Raw genomic sequence first — 19316 nt, 5'->3', positions numbered from 1 at the left:
CGCGGGGCTCTGCCGCTTGCGGTTTCTAAGCTTAGAAAGCGATGACAAATCTCCCCTCTCCCCTCCTGGGCGAGCGCTGCTGGGAGGGGAAAAAAAAATAACACGTGGGAAGTTACGGCGGAGCAAACTTCAGCTGCGAAGAATAAAGCTCGCTAAAGGCTGCTGCGCTTTGTGTGCCGGGGTGGCAGAGCTTTGCCGGAGTTAGCTACCGGCTGCCGGCTCRAATGCAGCGCTGAGGACTTCTTGTAAACTGCCTCTGTCCTGCCGTCTCTTGTGAGAACTTTAACTTCTTCTCAAAATGTAATTTTGCTGGTCCGGGTGTACCTTCAGCGAGGCTGGCACTAGGAGAGGTTGCCATGTTTTTCAGTGAATAACTATATGATAATTATCATACACGCAGCTAACAACTGGGGGGGGGGGTGACTGGGGCTTGGATGCTTAAACATTTAGAAAAGCATAAGTTGAAGAATGTCTTCAAGGTGTTGCTCAGTTTTCTTAGCAGATATATATCTGTAAGCAAGTGCTAGGTGTAACTGAAAAGAAAAAACTAGTTATGCTCTAATAATGTGTATCTCAGCACAGTGTATTACATAATGCTTAAGTGTTACAACTTTTGCACTTTTAAAATCAGAAGATTAGGATTACATATCCAACACTTTCAGTTATGACAAATAAGATTGCACCTAGGTGTATTAGAGACATGAGAAGTTTCTCAAAACTGGTCAGACTTGCTTTCTGTGATACATTAGGCTTTTCTTATGATAAGTACAAAGTGCACAAAACAGGCCTAATTTAAAGTTACGGGAAGAATGAAAGAACCTCCATTAGAGGATCTCATTGAAATTGCTTTCTCAGATAATGTCCGTTTATACATATACAGTAATTCACAGTAGGAATAAGCCCAGAGGGAAATCTAAAATCTCTTACTATTTTATTTTACTTTCTGTTGCTGTGTCTACAAAGTGCCGTTTCCAAGCACTGTAATTACTGGACGTGCATTTTTAAGCCATGCCTGCTACACTTTTATTCTGATGATCTAATACTTAACCACAGACTAAGTACTTTAATACTAGAAAAATCCTAATYGTGCTAGTGAAGCTACAAGTAAGGATGAAAAGTCAGCAGAGGTACCAGAGGTTGGTGTTAGTATTACAGTTTGTAACAACAATGCTGTAGTCAAGGTGTCAAGCTTACTGAATGTTTCAGAAGACTTACCTGGCACTATTCATTAGTTCTCAGAGAATAGTGTGATGTATTGGTGTTAAAATAGTCAGGTAGTCAAAATGTAAACATTCATTATTGTTGCACTCCTTGCAGTTCTGCAGTATTTTTTGGCTGGGCAAATACCCCTCTGTCGTGGCTGTTATTACTTTTGGAGTGTTGTGATCGTATTGCTTTTGTGTATAGTCTTTGCCTTAGATACTGCATCAACAGTTAGCAGGAGTGGCCAGAGAGGGAGGACCTGCGTTAGCTCCAGTGCCGCAGACCTCAGACACGTAGTTCCATTGACTGCTGTGATGTTTAAGTCATCTTCAAATACTTCACTGGAGTTGGGGCTAATAAAGAGATAAGAGGTTAGCAACGAACTGTTGTAGAAGCCTTGTTCCGAAGTTCTGCCCATTTGCCAACAGAGCATATGATGATGGATGTCSGACTGAATCAGCTCTATTTGTAACATCTGAAGGCAGCTATTTGCAATAGTCATTCTTTAAATTATGTTTTCCTCAAGTTTGTACATGAACTACTAACTTGACAGTATTTGTGTGTAATTGTTTTGTTTGTGCTCCAATTAAAATGAGACATCACATTTGTTAAATCCATGTTGCATTTGGCTGGCAGTGTTTAAGACTTCGTTTATACCAAAACYGTTTCCAAGTTGCATATGAAGTTCATAAATTACATTAGCAAGTACTTATTACTGTCATAACATATTTATATTAAAGGAATCTCAGGCACATGTARTATTTTTGACTTGTTCAGAAGTTTCCATTCACTTGGTTGTTGGGATTTAGCAATGGTTCATTTTATGTTAAAATGAGTTTTTTTGTTTGGTTTGGACTCCTCATTTAAAGTTCATAGAATGAATTGTATCTTATAATGCTTGATGCAGCCTTATGTTTGCAGTCTGATAGGTCTAGGTGACCTTGACCTCTGCAACTACAGAGAGTCAGTATTACTGAGGTAGTCGTCATGCAGCTTGAAGCCAAATTACTCGCACTTATTAGTGCTCTTGTCCATTAGTTGTATCGTTGAAGGTAAGCATTAAGAAGTGATTCTTTGGAGAATTTGCCTGTTGACTAAATTTAGAATTACATTATTAATAAGTGCATTTTCAATGAAGTAGCACTTGTGTCAAATTGATGAACTGAAAACAGTTGGCAAGAGAGGAACATGATCTTGAAGGTAGGGAACAAATTTTCATGCTTCAAGGCATAAAAACAACATTAACTTTTAGAAGAAGTTTAGGATTTAATTATTTTACATTTGTTCATGTTGAGTTTCTTTGAAGTGCTGAGAATTAAATTCTTGGCTGTACACTGTCCAGTTCTCATCTGGGTAGGAATTCTTACATTTCTATGACAAAATATCACTCGTGAAGCAATTTTGTTACTACTGGCATTCCTGAAGCATAGTTAGAAAGAGTCCATGTCATGCAATTTAAGCTTCAGATGTTGAGTGAACTTCTTTCCTCTTAAATGTAGGATGAATAAGTATTTTCATGGTAATAAAAATAGATACAGCAAGGGTGTTACTTATAAATAACTGTAGTAGATCACTAAAATGTGATTGCAGTCTACAAAGAAACAGGAAAGTAGATGTTAACATTTTATTGACCATGCTGAATCAAAGGCAAAAATACTCAGAATTGTGTAGACTACAGCAGCTTTGGAATTTTCTGCCTAGGAGTTGAGAGAAAAATTGAAACTTAACTCTTCTTACTCCTTGTGAAGTTTTTAAAGACAAAGAGTTAAAGGGGAAAAAAGATTACTGAGAACATACAAATAGTTTCTGGATAAAGGTGGGAGTATTGCTTAATAGAAGTAGTGTTGTATGCCTTTAAAATGGAAAATATATTTAATAATATGTTGTTTGCTGCATATGGGTATTGTGAAATGCATACGTGCAATCTCATACTTAAATATTTCTCAAATAAATACATATTTCAATAAGCAGTTGCTGAAGAGGCTGAAATTGGCAGGGAAGTAACAATGCCAGGATCACAAAGTGACTAGAAATGACAGGGTTTGGCTATAAAACTTTACCGTGTTAGAAGCAGCTGCCTTAAAGGCAAGTTCATGAGTTGAACGTTGCTGCTGTCGTAAGTACYAATCTGTTTTTCATGTCCGTTTCAATGAATACATCTCATTTTTCCCCAGTGTTTGTAGTTCATCATCTTAAGCGTATTCTGCTCCTGGTCTGTCAAAGGCCACTGAGTTTTTGTCACAGTTGCATAACGCCTTTGTGAGTAATTAYTGGCAGTGACGTGGATGCCTCAGCTACCTAGTTTTGTGCATCTCTGAATGTCTCTACAGCTGGGTGCTGTTATGCTAAGAAAAAAAAGTAATAGTTGCATGTAACTTGAGAATTAAGTGCCCTCAGCTATTGCAACAATGTGCAGTTTTTAAAAAGACTTATAAAACCCAGGTCTCTTAGAAGGGAGGAAAAAAGCACATTAATACTCTTTAACAGAAAACAATGAGTGTCTTTATGCATTGAAAAGTGCTGCAATGTAATAAATAATTGTGTAATAGTGAAAGTAGACCACTTCCGAAGGTAGTTTTAGAGATCTGCTGTGGAGTTTTGAATCTCTGAAATGACTGGGGGAGTTTCTATTCAAGATAGCTAACTTGAATTCATTCAGGAAATCTTCAGAGATGCTTCACAGTAACTCTAAGTAGAAGAATCTTATGACTTATCAACTCACAGTGTATAGATATTCACTATTTACATGGATATAATTCCTTACTATATTAAGAATCAAACATGAAATATGTTGTTTTTATCAATTTTAAATTGTACTGTTTTTTGGTGTACTGTTATCTGCCATTAAACAAGCTTTCTGGAGTGCTGTTTTACACCCTTTCTTAGGGAACCAGGTTGTCAGTAGTGGAAAAGATCAGGTCCTTTAGTAGTTCAGTGATCCCAGTGTTTAGGKTTAGACTTATCTTGTTCAGCTGTAGCTGCTGTGAGACATGCAGTTCTCCCTTGGCCTCTGAGGATGGAAGGTAGATTGCTGTCCTTCCGAGTATAAAGGAAAAATTTCTGTATTGTAAGGGTAACAGAGCACTGGAATGGGTTGCCCAGAGAGGTTGTGGAGTCCCTGTCCTTGGAGATGCTAGAAAGCCATCTGGACAGGGTCCTGGGCAACCTGCTCTTGGTGACTGTTCTTGAGCAGGAGCGTTGAACTAGGTGATCTCAAGAGGTCCCTTTCTAACTCAACCACTCTGCGAGTCTTTTGAAGTCAGTACTTGTATGTTACTGAAGGCTTGCTATTTTATCTGAATGGTACATTTTATTTACCACAGGAAAAGAACTTTAAATTCCTTGATAAACGACTGTAGATTTAGGCACTTAAGCACTAGCAGTGAGTACTTGTCACCAGCATTTCATTTTTTTCTCCCCCCCTTTTTTTTTTTAATGTAGGATGGATGTCTTTATCTTCTGCTTGTACTTAATGTATTTAAGTGTGAATGGCTTGTCTGGCCTTTTCTTTTTCTGAGAGGAACTGAGGCTTAAAGAGTCTCAGACTTGCGTAGGGTTGTGCAGTGAGCCTAGGAGAAGAACAGTAAGTGTAGGCCTCCGGAGTCCGAAGTGGGAACTGTAATCCGTAGGTGAGGTTTGTTTATTTTCTGGTCACTTCATGGTAGAATGGAAATCAGCTTTAATTGATGCATGAGTGTCTTGTCACGCTAATAACGTTGCTTTATCTTTCATGTGATGTGGTTAAACACAGTACTATGAGATTGTTCATTCCTGAACGCAGGTCAGCCTATATGATAGAGCATTGAGCTGACTTGGGCACCCGTGTGCAGTAACAGTGGCTATAGTTTTTTTWAAAAAAAAAGGTCTGTTACATAGAGAAATTGTGGATATTTTATAGCAAGAACAAATACCTTCAAGCTTCGGTTATGCTTACAGTGACTTCTGGACATTGTTTAGAAATAATAAAAGCCTTTACCTGTTTGGCTGAGTGCAGAAAATGAAACTTTCCCAGGCAAATATCAGGAAATAAGATTCAGTAAGCCAATATGCTGCTAATTAAATTAATAATGCAAACTCTCTACAGATGTAGCTCAAAATAAATGAGAAACAAGTGGAGTTTTCTTAACAATATTTTTTTCCAAAATATTTTTTCAAAGTCTTATCAAAATAGTTGGAGTTTCTAATATAAGCTTACTTTTTCAAAATGCTAAAATGCTTCCTCATACACCAGAGTATTAATTCAAACTGGTTTGTCATCTTCATTTGGAAGAATTATGAGAGCTGTAGGTCTGGAGAGTTTAGTTTTACTAACTTGGCAAATTAAGTGCACTGAAGGAGATACCTTAGAGGATGCAGAAGCCTTTGTTTATCTGTATGTAGAATTTTTACCTGCTTTGAAGCCAAATTAGGTTCTACGTGAGTGATGATAAATATTACTTCCTTACTTCTAATAATATTATGATTATAAAATTCCTAGTTCTATTTTTTCTTTCTAATTTTAAATTCTGTTCAAAAGCCTATTRTGACAACTTGTAAAAACAGGGCAGAAGGAAACAGTTTTAAGTCCTTTACTGTTTTTCCTTGTGATTAGGCATTTTTGACTGACTCTGTCTCATCCTTTTTGGCCAAAACCTTTTTGGCTCCYCAAACAATGAGGCATTTAATAAGTAAATAACTGAAACATCCTCTGTGTGTGTGTATGTATATATGTGTGTATATATGTATATGTAATCTCTTCTATCTTCAGTAATATTGGAATTCCTCTGGCATAAGTATTAGGGGAAAAACATGCCCAAGGTAGTATGGTAGAGTCCCAGCCAGTCATGGGATCCATTGCAGCTATGCAGTTATATGCAGCTATGCAAACATATTGCAGCAGTATGTTTAAATTAGAAGGCAGGCTGCTGCACTCCTCAGAGGCAGTTCCCCCTTGAAGGATGGGTGTTTTAGCTTACACCTCTGGAAAAGCAAGTTTTTTATTTATTTTTTTTACCCACTGGATTGTCTCTGACTTTAACTTTATTCTCATCTTTTCTTATCTAGTAGTTTCTTCTAATTTATACTGGTCAACAATGTGGAATATTTTAATTTTCAAAAACTATTTGGAAAGTGTTGATACAGCTTATCTAAATGTCCCGGTTTAATTAAAATGCAAACAAAACTTTTATAATGAACTGAAAACTTTAAATATTAGAAGTATTGAACAGCTAAGTGATTTGAGGATGAAAGACACTCAGAGTAATGGCTCTCATTTCCTTTCACCTGCTCACTGTGAAGAGATATGTTTTCTAATTCTCAATAATATATTTGTGTGTTCATGATAACCTAGTGAGTTATTACTTGCAGGTTAAAACAGTTCTGTTCTAAATATTTCACAATATTTATTCACAAATGTTTGAATAAATCACTAAAAGGGGTCCTAGTATTCTGCARGAGAATTTTGTAATTGCTTTCTATAAAATTAGGAATCGAGTATGAATTTTAATGTTCTCTGTAAAATATATGAATTGATACTTCCAGTTATTAAAGCCTGGCCAATATAAGTAACTGTAGAAAATAGTAATGACTTGATTTTGTCATTGAATTTTTAAAACTGACTAACTAACAAGTTTGTGATTTCTTTAAAACTACAAGATTTTGGCTTCCAGTCCAACTACTTATTTAGCGAATGGTGATCAGGGTTCACAAATCAATGAGCTAAAAGTGTAGTTTCACATGTCAGACTATAAAAGTAGATTTACACACTTGAACACAAAATTTATTGGACCAAAAGTTGGCAGACATCCCAGTTCTTGTAATTATGGAGAGGCTGGACAGGAAGAAAACAAGCAACAATGAAAGGGAAAAGTGTATGATAGGAAATTGCTAATTAAGATGACATTTGATTACCTGCCATAAAAATCCAGTAATTTATTGTATATGATTCACCAGAAAGCTAAGTATGTTTATGCTGTATGCTGGGAAACTAGGTAGATAAAATACTGAACTTTAGGTGAAAAGCCCATTCAGGCAGTGACAGCTTTCTATCTGACTGCCTGGACTTAAACTACTGTTTTCAGTGTATCTGCAGTTCTGCTGGCTAGTATATTTAGATTCAAGATCTTAATTTTAAATAACAAAGCTTGGAAAATGTTGACTGTGTTTAAAGGAAAGAAATGCACAACGAAGTCACTTCAAATGAATGTTGCACAAGTCTGGTAAAGTCTATGAGAGAAGAATTGTATCCTACATTTGAACATTCAGAGTGGAAAGGCTTTTCCTTACCAAGTCCAAGCAGGTTTTATGAAYAAACTTTGGTCTTCACATTAATTTATACCTGAATGTAATCTAGTAATATTGTGAAAGAGATCATGTGGCAGTGACCTGTTGGAAAAGAGGTTGGAGTTTACATTTGATCGGAACTTTGGGGCTATGGTGCCTTGATGTATTTAATTCATACAATACCAAGCATAATGGTATGTTTTCCTCTTACACTTCCCSCTTCCCCCCGCCCCCCACAGGTATYTAATTTGGCAAAGTTTTATATAAAAAACATGCCTCAAACTAATGGATTTGTTTCTATAGTGTTTATGAAGTTTCTGAATCCAGGGTAACAGGTTAGTGATTTTTGGCCTTGAGAAAGTAGGGAATAAATAAAAACTTAAAAAGCTGTGAAAGCAATCAAAATCTTGTACTTTCTTTTCTTTTTTTTTGAAGTGAAGTTATAGTCCAAAAATAAGTGCTAGTGTCTTGATACAAAATTTGGAGATGTAATTTTACTATTTTTTAACTTATAAATTTGTTGAATTTATTAAATGTATTAATTTAGGACTTGAGCTCTCCAGATTTACTTGAAATCAAGAGTTCATTTGGAAGAAGCAGTGCAGGTGGTAAAGGCTTTGCCTGGATGATGCAGTTGCGGTGTCCTAAACCTGTCCCTGCTCCCCTACCAGCTTGTCAAGTGTGTGTGTGTGGTGGTGGTGTTTTTATTTTTTAATAGGGTCCATATGACTTTTCAGCATTCTTTGTAGTCCTGTGTTTTATCAATCCACATACTGATAAGCATGCCATACTTCACTATCTTAGATAGTCYGTGTGTTAGATAAATTGACAAATAAAAGGAGAAATGTTATTACTTGGTTATAGAACTTATGGCTTGAGCTTTTGTTTGTTTTCAGGAAAAGTAGTTTGTTTCCTCATGATATTTTTATTTAGTATTTTCTTGTGTGGGATCTATGCCACATGAAGGTGGAGATACTGAGCAGTTAACATAAATTAGCAATTATCACTAGCAAAATTATAATTGGCTTCACCCATCTTATCAGGTATTTCSAGTTTAAAACTTTGCATGTTGAAACAGAGCATGTTCTTTATTTCTGTATTTTTAAAGTTTCAATTGTTAGATTGCGCTGAATTATTACTTAAGAAAAACTTGTTCTTTATGAATTAAGATTTTTTTCTTGTTATTTTGACTGTGGGCTTAATATCTTTTTTTACTACTGGTTGAAGCAGGGGGGAAGAAAGGCAACTGCTTGTAAGTTTTGTAGTATTCTTTGTTAAGATAATGGCATTTATTTACTTCTGTCCAGATGTACATCATTTTTAAAGGAAATAGGTAATTAACTCTTAAATTGTACATGAAGTATTCTGGGGTATATGTATTCTCCATTCTCCTTTCTCTTGCACTTCCCCCTCATTGCCACCCCCTTACAATTCAAAATCATTTTAGAATTTTTTCTCCTTACACTTCAAGTTAATTTTCAGCAGCAGAATTTAGGTTTTTGAAAAATRTTTGCAACATAGATTTTGAATGTTAAGGAAGCATTTATGTCAGAACTTCCTTTTATGAATTGTATCTGTAGCTCTTAGGAAAGTATTTTAAATTAATTCCAATTAAGTAACACTGGAACAKCATGTACAAAGGGATGTGCTAAATGAAGTAGTAATTTTGTTTGAAATTGCAGTTTTAAAATAGAACAACAAACCCCACCAATTTTCATTTGTGTGCTTTATAATGTAATTCTGTACAATAATGAACTTTGGTACTTGTTTGAAATTGTGTACTCTTAATTTTGCTAATTTTCTTTTCTTTATTTCTTCTGCATTCTTTTCTCCAGCTGAATGGCCTTAAAATGGCAGATGAGCCCATGGAAGAAGGTGAACCATATTCCTACCATGTAGGTACCTTTGATATGTGTTGATTTTAGAAGTTCATTAGTGTGATCGTGCTTGAATGCAAAGTCTATGCGTTGCCTGTTCTTTAACTTTTGAAACTGTCATTTTATTTGGCTAGATTTGAAAAGGCTCCAAGTCTCAGATGTTGTCCCACCCCCCAATTATTGAAAAGTTAGCAGTTGGGTAGTAAGTGCTTTGTTTGGAAAAAGTTGCAGCATGAGGTGGTGCTTTATGGCAAACAGTCTCTGTGCTGGAAGGATTTCATGGATCCTTCAGCCTCAGGAAGGTGGTTGGTTCAGCCTTGAACCTTCTAGACACCAAGGCCCATCACYGTTGAAATGCTTCTGTAGTAGGAGTGACTTTCACTTTTTTCAGTGCTCAGAAAGCCACTTCTCTTTATAAAGCTAGGATAGGGGATCACCTTCAGGAAGGATTCGTGTCTTTGTGCAAATTGCCTGCTTCAAGAGTTGTTCGTTTTCATAAAGTAAAGGTGACAAAAACAATACTGAGGGAATTGCTGAACGTGGATGTGTTGTCCAGTTTAAAGGCTATGGTAAAAATATATTTTTTTTAATTTTACTTCTATGGAATGATTTTTATGATCAAAACTAATAGTAAAAYTTAGGTAGAACAATGTGCTTAATGTTGCTTATGTTACAAAGGAAGAATAGAGGACTTTATTCAGTTGCTGTATATTTATGTAGAAGGTACCTGATTTGTGTCAATTTAKAACAGAATTAATTTTTACATCATAATATTAATTTGACTTTTATATWGAAATACTCCAGATATCCATCCTTAACATGGCTTTTTTTGTCCAGTGCCTGAAAACTTGTATTTTAGATATTGAAGATCAGTATTTTGTGTGCTGGCTAAATCTTAGAATTTCAGGCTAGTTCTCCGTGTGATAGAGACAGACTTTGCATGAAAAAACAGATCATTGTATTTCAGCACACATCCACGTGTTTTGAATAGAATCATGGAAGAAGGGGTCACACAGATCTTYACCAGCTATGACTGCTGTGTATTGCAGTAATTTAAGTAAATGATTCAGAGTAAACTCTTGGACAGAAATGTGTAGTACTTGTCTGTTTCCTGAGGATGTGGAGTAAGTAAATAAGCCTTGAGCATGGCAATCATCTTCCACATAACACAGARAGACGAGCAGTGGGTTGTGTCTCAATCTTTCACTGTACCTGAACCAAAAGGATGTTGCAGAGCTTGTTTGTTAGGTGCTAGGAGCTACAAACCAGTCAAGCTGCAACTAAGAAGGATGGCAAAAGGCCAATACTGATTGTGGCATTTCTCTTGGTGCTTTATTCCCTTCTGTTTAATCTGCTGGGAGTAGTTGCCACTTTTGCAAGGCAACTTAGTGAGAGCTGTTACCTGAGCCTTGAAATAGACATGCTGCCCAAGCAGCCTGGCACAAAATCAGGTATCCAAATTTGCAATTTATGGAGACTAAACTAGAAATAAAAAAAAGAACCTGGCTTATGTATGCCTTCAGCTCTATCTGCTTATTCCTGGTTGATGATCCTGACATCTTTTTAGACTTCAGTCGTGCTGGTTTCTAGCACTTTAATGGTAGTTAAGTAGGTGAAATTACATAAACATCTGTAAAGCTAAAACTTGTTACAAAAAGCCCTCTTAATTTAATACGTATCAAGTTACTCTTTATTAGCATGGAAAACATTTTTCTCCTGAGTTCACATTTAGAAATACTCTGTCAGTCTCCCCAGCAACCAGATGTGATGTCACAAGCTAATGATTCAAGGTGGGTGATAAACAGAAGGGCAGATGAACTCTTAAAGATCTCCTCTCATGCAGAGGTTCAGTGTTAAGGAATACAGATCAGCATGCTGAAGTAAAAAGACTTCTTAATAGAGTATTCACATTTCATAGAAGGATTCTACAGTTAAGACTGTACAGCTCAGTATATAAGAGAGGAATTGCTGCTGTCTGTCATCACATGACTTGAAATGCTAGTATTTTCACCTGCCTTAAATTCTAAATACATGTTAAAAAATGAAAGGGGTACATGTATCTTGCATGCACCAATCAGATGGATGAAATTAAGTTGAAATGTGGACCATGTATTATTAGTATATGTCAGCTCTTTTTTCCTGAACAAAATAAAGTACCTTAAAAATAAAGTAGCTTTTCTACTGTTTCCCATTAAAACATAAGGAGGTAGATGAGATGTGTAGAGAATTTTGTTAAATGCTACAGTATTAGCTCCCATGAGAAAGAAGAGAGATACGTAGGCAATTGATCACTGGTCTCTTCACTTGAACTAGTTAAATGTTTTCTTAATACAGATTGGGATCTAAGTCTGCTGTAACTTGAGTTAATACATTAGTTTAGTTGCGGTTTCTTTCCATTCCCTATGCATGCTCCAAAATTTTTTTTCAGAAACTAATGCACCCTCAGAGACTTTGACAAAATAGCATGCTTTGCTGAAATGAAATTTTGGCAGAAGACTCCTCTGTGTATGTATTAAGCAGTAAAAGGATGACACCTTGGAAATAATCCCTGTCTCCTCCTTTTGTTCCTTTGGCTTCACAAACCGGATCATCAGAAATAGAGCTCTTTATTTGGTACAGTGTGTGAATTCTTCTACTCTGGGATTGTAATAGGTCACTCATGATTTAATCTTACTGTGAGTGTGCAGATCTCTTTGACTAATGCTGAATTCAAAATTTGAGTCATTTGCCAGAAACAAACTCCACCTGTGCTGTGCATCAGTTTCAGCTGATGTTACAATAAAGTTACGATAAAGAAGCTGCTATCTTTGTAAAACTGTGAAGGATGTTTTTTCAAACGTCCTTTATTTTGAATACCTCCCTACTCCGCACCCTTTATGAGCCTCTATTTCCATTTCTCCCCTGTCTGGACAAAGATTATCAGCCTGAAGGAGTTGTAGTGTATCAGTGACTTATATGGCCAGAAAGAGTTTTTAGGGCAGTTATGAAATGCTTTCTGGAAAGATGACAACAGCAATGGTTGTTTGGAGTGTGAATTAGAAAGTTTGTTATCCAGGCAGCTGTTTGTGTTAATATCTACCTTTTCTTGGGAATCAGGCAGCAGTAGGCTTTCCTAAAAGGAAGAAAGATAAATGTAGGGGAGGGGAAAGGGCTAAGGTACAGTAACAGCTAGACTACAGTGTTCGAATATATGAAGGTGTTGGTTTGAACTCCTGCCTTCCTCCTCTAGACAGACAAAGCAATTAATGTGTGGGAAGTTAATGCGGTGTGGAGATTGCCTAGTAGTGCTGCTTGCTCTTTTAGAGTATGAAGTTTCCCCTTGCCGTATTCTGTAAGCTTGGTGGTGTAAAATTGAAATTTTATACAAAATCTGTTACTCTCTGAGAGCATAGTAAGTGAAAGCTGCTCTTGACCATGAAGCCTGTCACTGCAGCCATCCTGCCCTGTCTTGKAGCCCTTGTGTTCCTGACCAAAATGTTGCCTTCTGGTCAGAAAGCTCTTGAAAACTACTCTTCTGTGGGGCATTGGGGTATTAACAATCCATATGACTTGGATTGACTTTTTTCATATCTAGTACACCTACAAATTAATTCACTGTGTGATTGGGGAACAGCTCTGTCGTCTCATATCTTGGTTATAACTGCTGAGCTATTCCAGGAGATCCCATTCCCATTCAGTGCAAGTGCATTTCTTGCAGGAAACTGAGCTCAGGTGTGCAGATGAATGTTGGAGATCAGATGCGTAAATGCTATTTTGAACACAATAGGCAAAAGACTTTTAATTCCCTTTTTATTGTTGCTGTAAGCGTATGCACATTTAGATAGTCAGATGTCAACTCTGATCTTCTGTGTAATGAACCAGCTAGAGGATTTCATCTAGGTGTTCCTGTGTAAAGTGGTAACTGATCATAAACTTGCTTTTTTCTTTTCCTTTTCCTTTTTTTTTTTTTTGCATGATCTTAGGCATAATCTTATGTCAAGCCTGAGTATAGAGAGGTTCTCTACTAGCACAAACTGTTTCAAGTGGTAAGGCGGTTGGATTTTGTTGTCATTCAGGAAGAGTAATGCATTGTAGGGTTCTCCCTTAGCTAGGAGAACTTTGAGATGAAGAACTAAGAAGACAATTAGTAGTGACCTGGATCCCCTAAAGACACAGAAGTAGTGCAAATCACACAGGATTTTCTGTCATTGGATTGTAGTTGCTCTGCATAAGAAATTGATATTTTTAATAAGGCAGAAAGCTAGCATTCTTGTTCCACATTCAAGCTCAAATTGCTGTTGCTGTTGTAGGCCTTAGCACGTAAAGATGCATGTTTCAACATCTTGGTGGTTTTGACTCCCAGAAGTTTTTTATATGCCATAAATTTTATATGGCTGTAACACATAATCTGATTTGTTTTCATCATGGATGTTTGCGCTTTTGTAACTGTAGCTGCTGTGCCCTATCTTGTGGAAGATTAGGGTAACAGGCAAAAGTTGGTAGAACCCTAAATCCTTCTTACCTCGAGAACTGCACTTAGCTTTATGAAGAACAACTCCACACAGGAACATATTTCCGTGAGTGCTGTACCTCAGACCTGTTACTGCCAATAAATAAAATAGTTCTTGGAGTTCTTAAGATGACTCATATCTTACTTAATCTCTTCARATGATGCACATTCCTTTAGCTACAATAGTGGATGCCCATATTTATTACTTGCTGCTGTGAAAAGCAATAATTGCTTAAAATGACAAAATTCAATTTAGCTTTCATTAAGAATAGCTTGGGTAAGGCAGGGGTGGGGAAAGTGGTCACTGGGAAAACTAATGGAGTGTGAAATAAAGGTGGAGCGTGAAAGATCATCTCAGGCTTAATTTAAAAATCTGAGTTTATTCCTTTCATACAAGAAAACTCATGCTTAATTTAAGTGCAGGTTGTATAGCAAGAGGAAGTGAACTTTATTGAGTTGGATGAAACTGACTTCAGTTTTGAACTTTAAGATGTGCATCTGTTTTTTTTTTAAAAAAAAACATGGAAAACTATTTTTGCTTGAACAGSTTTTGGGGGGCCTCTACCATTTCAAGTATTTTATTTAAAAGAATAAAAATAAAATGTGCACACCTAGTAAGAGTGGATTAATTCAGGACTATTTTTCTTCCCCCCCTCCTTTGAAATAGGATGAGGGAAGTGTGAAAGAAATTCCTATTACCCATCATGTGAAAGAAGGATGTGAGAAAGCAGATCCAGCACAGTTTGAACTACTTAAGGTTCTTGGTCAGGGATCATTTGGAAAGGTAAGATACAAACTTTGTTTTCATCTCATGTCCAAAACATAGTCATCCATTGTTTTTAATTTAGATGGATGCTTGGGAGCCACCAGTTGTGTAATGAACATGGATAGACGCTCTAGGAAGAAATCATGGTTTTTCTGTTTATCAATTATTGCACTTGACACAGTGTGAATGTTTGACTACTTTTTCAATATATGGAAACTGTATTGATGTAGATACAGAGGAATGATTGTGGTAGCTTCATCATATCCAAAGTAACAGTAAAGTAAATAACCTAGGAAATGTATTTCAGTGTTTTGTTTTGCTGTATTTAAACGTGATCTACAGCTAAGGACACTAAGCGAAAAATTACTTAAATAGATTATACAAAATAGGTGACTTTTTTTTTGTTGTGATAATTACTTAGTGTTAAATTTCAGAAGTGAAATTAACAATCAAAGGTCTTGCACAGTTTTGAAACACTAAATAAAATATTGATCTTACCGCATAACTAGCTAACTTATTTTGTAAACCACTCTAGGACAATTTTGCAACATCTATAAAACTATTTCCTTCTTTTGGAAAATGTATATAGCTAATTGTCTAATCTGTTCTTCTGCTGGCTTGGTCTTTCTAGTGGCAGGAATAAACCTGTTTATATGGTTGTATGAGAAGGGGAAATAAACACTAGGCACTCTGTGAATAAAYGATAGATTTAAAAATAGCATTTAAAAGGTTTTCTTGATATCATATAGTTTAAGAAATACTTCTTTATCTGGTAAAGCTGGTGGCTGACTCCAGAGTATGCTTATAGTCCTCAAAGACTAAAAGGCTTCATGCATTTGTTACTCCTGACTTGGTGTCTTAAGCTAGCTGCCAGGTTTCAGCATGTTTGGTGCAGACATCTTATTCTTTGCTCGGGGAGGGATTCTTACTTTATAGTTCATCCCTCTGACAGCTTAAGGAACACTTTTGCTCAGGACTCCACTGACATGTGAGCAGGATGTTTCAGAGCTTTGACAACCTGGCAGTACTGGTTCAAGAACTGGGCTTAAGCATCAGACTGCAGCACTTCTGAATAGAGTGGTATTACTATGTCATATTTACCATTTCTAGTTAAAAGAGAAACCAGACAATACAGATCACTAGTTATTTCCTTCATGGTGTGTGTCTTTCTCTCTTCAGCTCATGTTTCCCAAAGATGTCCCTTTGGATTTTTAGCAAACAGTTTCCTCCGACCTAGTAGTACTACAACCCATCTCTACTCATTTTCACTTTGCTACTGTGAAGTAGTGTTAAACCTCCAGTCTGTTAGTTTAGCTCCCTTGTTCAGCCKTTGATAATGTTCTAGGGCTTAGTCTGCTGAAGATGGGCTTTGATTAGCTTAGGTGAATCACTGTGCCTGATACGTGTCCATGTCMGTTGTGCTTTAATATGTGCCCCGTGTCAATGGTTGAACAACCGCCCGCTGCCTCTCTGCCAGATGTAGGATTACAGAGACTTTGACTGCAAATTAAGTAGATGCTGCTTGATGCTGGTTTTCAGTGGCAGCTATTTACGTCTTTATTAGCTAGAATTTATAATTTGTTTCTGGAAGCTTTATAAAGTATATATTTAAATAAATGTACTACTAATGAAAATTGAATAAAAATAAGATCATGGGCAATTTCAAATAATTCTTAGCATTCTCTTTTGACTTAAATACTTGCTGCAACAACCTTTTTCATAATAATTGTTATTTATTAACAATTTAGAAACAAACACGTACCAGAAGTTTTGTAAAGTAAAAGTGGTAGCATTTAGAATATTAGTCAGTGGAGATGCATATATTCATACTGCATTATTCTCTATAATGCTATGCTTCTCTTAGTGTCAAATCATATACTGTCTGTCTTTAAAATTCTTCTGGAAAGAAAAAGCTACAAGACCTGTTAGGGTTGCTGTTCCAGAGGGGAAGGGTATTTTCTCCTTAAATGGAGAGGTTTCCTTGCTCTTGTCTCACCACTCTTGCAGAATTCATTAGTATAACCTGTTGTGTATTTGAGACTCTGATCTTAAACCTCAAGAGTCTGTTACTATGAGTGGTAGTAAACTTGGGCAGACTTGTCTTACTGTTGTCTTTATCCAAGAAAATAATACAAAAACTGCATAATATGTGAGTACATGTTTGATGTACCTCTTTAAWCTGTTCTCTGTAGAAAAGAATGTGTAGATTGTTTATGACCCACCTGAGTGCAGAAGAGAACTTGCTGGTTTATGTACCTGTATCAGATACTGTATCCAATTACTAACAGAAAAGAGCAAAACTGCATTCCCTTTCTTTAGAGGTGCATGCTTTGGAGAGAGCATGGAAAGCTGTGTGAAACCAACAGGAGGTTTGCAGGTGCTTTATTATACTTGCTTATTTGATTACAAAGCTTGTTTATGTGAAAAGACCTACTGTGAATTTTTGGCAGTCTTTTCATTGTACAGTGTTTTAAGGGAGCAGGATGAGACTGAGGACATGCTATCTTTGTCTTATCTCTGTGTATTAATGGAGTTAAAAGTAAGGATGTACTGATGTGTTTTCTGTGAGGTTTTTTTGGTCAAGTTGTTTTGGTGTTGATGTAAAATATTTTTTGCAGTAATTTGAAGCATGACATTTATATTGCCAGGTCTTCCTTGTAAGGAAGATAATTGGTCCTGATGCTGGGCAACTTTATGCAATGAAAGTTTTGAAAAAAGCTTCTTTAAAAGGTATGCATATTTTATTAATCAAAACTTTAGTTTGATTAATAAAAAACCAGCTTTTCAGGGGCATGTGTATCTGTTAAATGAGTTCTGTAGATACTTCTTTTTGAAATAGTTTTCTATCTTTTTTTTCTCAGTGAGTTCATAGCTTTTCATTGACACCAGACATTCTTAAACTTACAAATTATTCTAGAAAATTATTTTGAATCTGTTCAGGTAATTTTAATTATATGCTAAGGCGYACTCTTTGAAAGTTTAAAATTGCATTCTTTAATTCTCCTTGGCCTTTTTAGTTACGCTAGAGCAAACTAATTTCATAAACATTTTTCCTTTTATCTTTGTTAGATTGGCTCTTTACAGTGGTTAAAATGCTAAGCCATTCACTCTTGTTATGGGAGCCACAACAAGCTAACCTATATTTTTGGCTTCTGGAAGGCACTTTAATGGCAGCAACTCCACTATGTAAAAACATGGAGTTTTCCAGCTGGAAAGGAGAAAAGTGATCTTAGAAGACTTGAAAAAAATATATTCAGTCAAAATAGTTGATTCAGAGGTTAAAGTTGTCTGGCCAGATGTATAGTTGTAAACTTCTGTTATTTGAAATAAATGGTTTATCACAAAATACTGGGATTTGTTGAATGAATGAAGATGATAAAAAATGGGGCAGATAAGGAACAAAATATAGTTTTGCTGTCTGAAAACATGTTTTGAGGGAGAAGAAAAAAATACAAAATAGGTAATGTACAGGAAAAATACTACTTTGGATCGTTAAAACTTTCTATGTGTTTTTTCTACTTCATTTGTGTTATACTGGATAAACTTGTTTAACACTAGTCTTCCTTTTTTTCTCAGTTCGAGATAGAGTTCGTACAAAAATGGAGAGAGATATATTAGTAGAAGTAAATCATCCCTTTATCGTCAAACTGCACTATGGTTGGTATATATTTTTTGCTACAGCTTTTTTCATTACTGGAAGGTGTTGCTGCAAAAGTTTTTATAACTTAAAAAAAAAAAAAAAAAAAAAAGCACGTCCAAACCAAATATGCCATCCAAAACTTGCATCTTTGTCTTTCGCTTTTATAGTGTCCGGTTCAGTGTCCAAATTAGGATCTGGCTACTTAAAATCACATGGCTAAAAAGGAATGTAAATGGACGTGTGCATGTAAAATTTGTAGATTAGGTACTTGTACTTAAAGATCTTGTGCAAAGCTTGTTAGAATTTTCCAGAGGTTTTTACTCTTCACTGAGTAAAACCACAATACAGTAATTCACATACATCAGGGTGTCCTCCTGTTTGGCAGAGGAGAAACAACAGTATTTGGCCTCTTACAACGAAGATTGCCTTCTGTGAAGAAGCAAGCAAGTAATTGCTCATAAAAATTGAGCAATTCATGCAAGTTTGTCACGTGCAGCTGGATTATTTTAGTTGCGAAACCAAAGTATTCTATTATACTGGAATCTTCAAGTTATAACAGCATTCAGAATCTGTTTTGTAGATCACCTTTATCATCTACAGCTATTGATTTATGTTTTTTAAAAAGCCTTTCAGACTGAAGGGAAGCTATATTTAATATTGGATTTTCTCAGGGGAGGAGATGTATTCACACGATTATCCAAAGAGGTAAGTACCTAAAATTTTATCTCAACTCAGTGTTAGACAGATTTTTTTATTTTTATTTTTGTCAATACAGAGTTGTTTTCTATAGCTGTTTCTCCGTGTAATTCTTGTCCCAGTCAGGTTTTAATAATTTAGCTGGGCGTTTCTTACGTGTTCTAGAACAATGGGCTAAATCTTAAGAAATATGATCAATATCTATTGTTAAGTAGCCTAAGTTTTTCCTTTATAGTATCTATAWAGACTAGTTCTTTTGTCTAAAAATACTTCGAAACCTAACTGAAGTAAATTAAGATTTAGCAATAGAGGAAGCAGATGTATACAAAGCTCATGGTCAGTTTAAATGATACTGAAAACCCATATGTATAAGAGATTTCTGCT

At 36.0% G+C, this 19316-nt stretch overlaps 1 protein-coding gene across 1 annotated transcript in view; it reads left to right on the top strand.

The window, feature by feature from the left end:
* Positions 1-98: 98 nt before the first annotated feature.
* RPS6KA6 (ribosomal protein S6 kinase A6) overlaps positions 99-19316 on the top strand; it is a 45504-nt gene continuing 26286 nt past the window's right edge. The window contains exons 1-7 of the mRNA XM_085325984.1: positions 99-273; positions 1408-1574; positions 9300-9359; positions 14498-14614; positions 17245-17326; positions 18173-18253; positions 18862-18941. Of these exons, the coding sequence (XP_085182110.1) occupies positions 9315-9359; positions 14498-14614; positions 17245-17326; positions 18173-18253; positions 18862-18941 (405 nt within the window). The 5' untranslated portion in view covers positions 99-273; positions 1408-1574; positions 9300-9314. The remainder of the gene's footprint in view (positions 274-1407; positions 1575-9299; positions 9360-14497; positions 14615-17244; positions 17327-18172; positions 18254-18861; positions 18942-19316) is intronic.

Source organism: Rhea americana, unplaced genomic scaffold (genome assembly GCF_003343005.1).
Source record: "Rhea americana isolate MKP2758 unplaced genomic scaffold, rheAme1 scaffold_125, whole genome shotgun sequence".
Taxonomy (NCBI): Eukaryota; Metazoa; Chordata; class Aves; order Rheiformes; family Rheidae; genus Rhea; species Rhea americana.
Note: the sequence above shows the minus strand (reverse complement) of the source record. Positions and strands in the feature narration are given on the sequence as shown.